Source organism: Helianthus annuus, chromosome 7 (assembly GCF_002127325.2).
Source record: "Helianthus annuus cultivar XRQ/B chromosome 7, HanXRQr2.0-SUNRISE, whole genome shotgun sequence".
Lineage (NCBI taxonomy): Eukaryota > Viridiplantae > Streptophyta > Magnoliopsida > Asterales > Asteraceae > Helianthus > Helianthus annuus.
This window is the reverse complement of record NC_035439.2, coordinates 49624389-49630208: the sequence shown is the minus strand read 5'-3', so window position 1 is coordinate 49630208 and position 5820 is coordinate 49624389. Positions and strand designations below refer to the sequence as shown.

The 5820-nt window shown below is 41.5% G+C and overlaps 1 protein-coding gene across 1 annotated transcript; it reads right to left on the bottom strand.

Annotated features, from left to right (window-relative positions):
* Nucleotides 1–224: 224 nt before the first annotated feature.
* Nucleotides 225–5358, bottom strand: LOC110930021. The gene is made up of 2 exons (XM_022173261.1): nucleotides 3903–5358; nucleotides 225–3787 (listed from the first exon to the last, which is right to left on the bottom strand). Exons 1-2 carry the CDS (start codon nucleotides 5356–5358, stop codon nucleotides 225–227), a joined length of 5019 nt encoding a protein of 1672 aa, XP_022028953.1.
* Between the last annotated feature and the right edge of the window lie 462 nt (nucleotides 5359–5820).

The window sequence follows — 5820 nt, the reverse complement described above, 5'->3', positions numbered from 1 at the left end:
TTTTTTTTTTTTGGGTAAAGGGTTACCCCGGTGAAATTTTATATCAACCAACAATCAAAAACAGGGTGTGCTAAGACAATAACACACACTTCTAGGCTTGACATACCAAACCTAGTAACAAACAAAAAGAAACAAACCCGACTAACGTCAAAACCAACGAAAAACTAAAACAGCAAGGGATCACAACTCAAAACAAGACACACAACCGAACTAGATACTCCTCTTTAGCCCGGCTCCAAAGCCATATTCTTCGAGATCAGCCACCTTTCCAGAATACTGTCATACTTTGGCTCCCCACTCACCTTGAATCCCATAATTCTAAGCCGAACCGTATCAACAATGATCTTTGAGAGAGCCTCAGCTTTTCGAACAAGAGTAGAAAAAAGACGGTTGTTTCTTTCCTGCCAAATAAAATAAGTGGTAGCCGCAACCAGAATCTTGCAGATGATATGCTCAAGCGTTCTAGAATCAGAAACGCGCTCCATCCATTGAATAATCGACAGCCAGGTGTTCAGCACACCCCCCATGTCAACGTATTTCCTAACCGATCCCCAAACCTCCGATGAAAATTGACATTGGAAGAAGAGATGATCTCTAGAGTCACGATCACGTTTACATAATGGACAACACATAAGCTGTAAGTTAGTAGCACTGCCAGCTTCCCAAACGGTCAACCTGTCTTGGGTCTTTAGCTTGTTTTTGATAACAAGCCACAAGTGGAATGAGTGTCTAGGGATGCATTGAGCGAACCAAACCGATTTAACCCATAAAACCTTATCCTCTCTATTCCGTAAGCTATTCCACACCTCCTTCGTTTCAAAATGCTGCAGATTACCATCCGAATCTTTCCATTGTAGCCGATCATGTTCACCAGCTAATATTTGTGGCGTGTCAATATTTATAAGGACCGGATAGGTATCATACCAAGCCTCAGGCCACAACCATTGACCATTTTCCTCCGCCACAAGATCAGCAACCATAGAGGAAAGAGTGAAACCAGCGTTCGCAATCACTCTAGGCGAGATAAAAGACCGAAGAGGACTAAACGGGCACCAATTGTCACTCCAAGCATTAGTTTGCCTTCCACTCCTAATAGACATCCAGAAAAACGATCGTACTTTATCTCGGATAGATAGGAGCTTTCTCCAACCCCAACTCTCACTACCTCTACATTGAACATCCCAAAAGTTCTTACCTCGCAACTTGTGAGAATGAATCCATTGAACCCAAAGCGACTTACGATTTGAAAGAATGCTCCAAATATGGGCTGTCAAAAGAGCTTTATTTACATCCGTAATGCTTCTAATGCCCAAACCACCCTCATCTTTAGGAGTGCACACAATTTTCCAGGCCACTTTAGCTCTAGCCGAGCCTTGGTAACCACCATTCCATAAGAACGTTCGTAGCCTCTTCTCCAAATCTTTTATAACACCTTGCGGAAGCATAAAAACCGAGGCCCAATAAGAGTACATGGCAGCCAAAACCGAATTGATAAGCTGAAGTCTACCTGCAAAAGACAAGGATTTAGACATCCAATTATCTATTCGGCGTTCTACACGTTCCACAAGAATACGACAGTCACGAGCAGCCAATCTCGTAGAAATCAAAGGAACTCCAAGATACCGAACCGGTAGTGTACCCTCCTGAAAGGGCATGATCTCCAAAATCTGGTCTTTAACATAACGAGGAACATTACCGAAGAAGACGGTACTTTTAGAAGGACTAGGGACTAGACCCGAGATGTTAGTGAATTTGACAAGTGCATCCTTCAAATGTTTCACCGAAGTGCAATCCCCATGCGAAAAGATGAACAAATCGTCCGCAAACGAGACACTAATGATCTTTTGTTTAGGACAGTTAGCATGAAATTTGAACGAAGAGTGCAAAGCCGTTTTCTGAAGGAGAAGGGTCAGAACCTCCATAACAAGTGTGAACAAATATGGAGACAACGGATCACCCTGTCTAAGACCTCGTTTCCCTGTAAAATAACCATGTAGCTCACCATTGATACATAGAGAATATGAAACCGTGGTAACACACGTCATAATCCATTCAACCATTTTGCAATGAAAACCAAACCGCTTAAGAATAGTTTCCAAGAAAGACCAATTAACAGTATCATACGCTTTCTGGATATCTATCTTGAATGCACATCGAGCCGGCCCTCTATTAAGATGGTAATTGTGCATTAATTCCTGCGTGAGAAGAATGTTATCAGAGATCTTCCTGCCAGGAACGAACGCCGACTGATTTATACTGACCAAACCCGCCAAACTCCCTTTGATCCTATCTGTAATAATTTTACTTATGCACTTGAAGAGGACATTACAGCAGGATATAGGTCGGTAGTCAATAACCGAGTTAGGAGTATCCTTTTTAGGAACTAAAGCAATAATAGTGTGGTTGACCTGTTTCAAAAGTTTACCGTTCTGAAAAAACTCGAGAATAGCCGACGTAACCTCATCTCCCACTATATCCCAAGAATGTTTAAAGAACGCCGAAGTAAACCCATCTGGGCCAGGGGCCTTATTCTCACCAATGCTAAACATTGCAGCTTTGACCTCCTCTCGAGTCACTTGTCTAACCATATGGTTGGCCGTGTCAAGGTTAAGGGAATTAGCAAAAAGATCTTCATCATCCAAGCTTAGGACATTCTCCTCGGTACCCAAAAAATTAGAATAATGATCCACCAGGGCAGTAATGACATCCTTACCCTCAAATCGATTCCCATGCACATCATGAATGCAGCATATTTTATTTCTAGAATTACGACTCTTTACCGCATTGTGAAAATATGAAGTGTTCGAATCACCTGCACAAAGCCACTCAATCTTCGACTTTTGTTTTAAAAAACATTCTTCATCATAGGCCGCCACCTGAAAATCATGAAGACACTTGGCCACCACGTTACGAGCTTCGACATCTAGCGGGTTCATATCAACATGATGCTGAGCTAAATCCAACTCACTTCGAAGTCTAGTAACCTTCTCATGAAGATTTCCTTGCTTATGAAGGAGTTTGCGGAAGCACGGCTTCAAGTTCCTCAGCTTCTTCATAACGGAAAACATAGCATAGCCTTGCACACCCTTATTCCATTCGTCAACAACATACTGTCTAAACTCCGGTTTAGACGTTAGAAAGTTTGGAAATTTAAACGGCTTTTGCTTGTCTCGAGCTATGGCAGGCAACTTTAGAACACACGGTGTATGGTCAGAGACTCGAGCCGGCTGAAAAACGGCATACACATCCGGATATAAATCCAAAAACCTGATGTTGTGCATAATACGATCTATTTTTTTAAGGACACCAATCCCTTCTTTAGGCTTTTGATTCCATGTATAATGTAACCCGTGACTTTTAACATCCATAAGCTCAGCAACTTTGACGCACTCAAAAAAATCCCTCATACTAACTGTGTGATTAGAAGGCCCGTAGAGGCAATCTTCCATATTGAGCGCTGTGTTAAAATCCCCAAGAACAACCCACGGCTGGCTACGAGCTAAGCAGCTATGTTTACAAAGATTTTCCCAAAGAATTCTACGTTGCTGGTATTGATTTTCTGCATAAACAAATGAACATAGGAACATTTTTGAATCAGTTTTGTAACGAACTTGTGTGTGTATAACCTGGTCCGATTGAGAGATAACCATAAGATCAACTTCATCCGGATTCCACCCCAAAATAATTCTAGTTCCTCTTTGACACACATCCCCATTCGACGTCCAACTCCATCTACGAAAAACCGCCTTACAAATCTTTCCGAGATTGCTAACATTAACATGAGTTTCTAAAATAGCACAAATACTTAAATTATTTTCAGCAATAAGAACTCTAATCTCGTTTTGTTTCAGGGGACGATTCAAACCCCTAATGTTCCAAGCTGCAACACTACCCATTTAAACCATTAGATCCGGGAGTGCTTGCCCCCTCAGACGGACAATCCGTGACATTAGCAGCCATAAACTTGGACATCTCCGTTGGTATCTTCTCTAAAACTTCCTCAGGCTCTTTAGTTTCCATCTCCTTAGATTGAGTGTGAACACTACCATCGACTTCTGGGACACTCTCATTTTTTGGAGGATCATCATCATCCAATGAAATGGGCTGAAACGAGTTTGCAATTTTTACCAAAGGTTGCCCACTACTGGTACCGGAAGAGCTCGCTCCTGAATTGTTTGTTTTCGGCTTGTAGACGAACCTCGCCTTTTGCTTCTTTTGGGGAAAACCATGTCGAGCAACACGTTTGTTATCCATTACATAACCCTCGTCATCCACAATAACCTGTTTCGCCTTACCTTTGTCATTCTTACTACACGTTTTATCATCGTGTCCAAACAAACAGCAAGTAGAACAACGTAGGGGCTTCCATTCATACTCCACTTTAACACGTTCCATAACATACCCATCTTCATCCATTTTAGGGATAGCTAGCGTTATATATTCCTTAAGATCATTATCAGCATTAACCTCTATCATAGCCCGAGCATAGCTGCTCCTACCCCAATTATCCGCACACATATCCGCAGTGTATGAATCCAACCTTTTAGGGACACCAATTTTAGAGGCCAACAAACTTAACCCATCATCTGTGTAAACCGCAATCGGAACATTATGCAATTTAACCCAAAGAGGAATAGTTTTGATACCTTCTTTTTTTAAAGAAACTTTCGGTGACCATTTATTCAGAAATAAAGGCATCTTCCTTATTAACCACGGCCCTCCTTCAAGCACTTTCGTCATACCTTCGTTCGAATCAAACTTGAAGAAAAAAAATCCTGCTGAATTCATCATGAGCTTTGAAAACCCAAACTTCGCCCAAACGTTTTTGGCATAGTATTCTACTACCGGATACGGAAGTCTATTCCCCAAAAAATAGCCGTATAGAACGTTTTCAAACTTATCCTGGACCCTTTGAACAACCTCTTTTGGGATAACAATGTCAGCATCCTCCCTTGTTTCCACTGGTTGCATAAACCTGAAATTAACCTCTCTTTTATTACGATTCTGTGACATGAGCTTTTCAGCATATGAAACCGGCTCCTCCTGAATCGGTCCTGAAGAAAATCCATGTTGCGTCTCCTGGCTGCTAGAGCCACTTGTATCCGGATGAACTGGGACCGTGATTTTCTGAAGTTCATCAATAACATTGATGACCTTAGGATCCTTCGGCCCAACACCTCGACGAGGTATCAATGGAATCCCATCAATCCGCACAGGTTTGTTCATCGAAGAAGAGTTTTGACGCATATCCTGAACATTAATTGAACCCTTTGACGTAATGAAAACATCCTCATGCATCCTTTCCGAAAAAGATCGAAACCCTAGATCCTCTAAACTGTTATCACGATTATACTCCATGCATACGATAGTAAAAAGAACCAGAAGAAATAAACATGCAACGCAGAAAAAACACCAGAGTAACAAAACCTACGGCAATTAAGAACAATCGGCAGAACCCTAGCAGAAAACGAAACGAAAAGAAAAAAACCCTAACAACAACTTCAAAAGATTAGAAACCAGGATTGAAGTCTAGAACCCTACTCAGAAGGAACGACAACACCCCAATACCTAACCCAGATCGATTGAGATTAGGGACGAAGATCAAGAACAAGCTAGGGTTTTAGAGGGGCTGCCAAAATCGCCAAAATCGCCAGAGAGAAGCCATTGCAAAAGAAAAAGAGGTTCGGTTTGTATGTTAAGCAAGTAATAATCGGATAATGATTACAAATATGTGTATTATAAGTGCCTCGATTACACGTTAATGCTAAATCGGAAACGTGTTGATAAAGTGGATGTTGATAATAAAGATGAGTTAGTAGT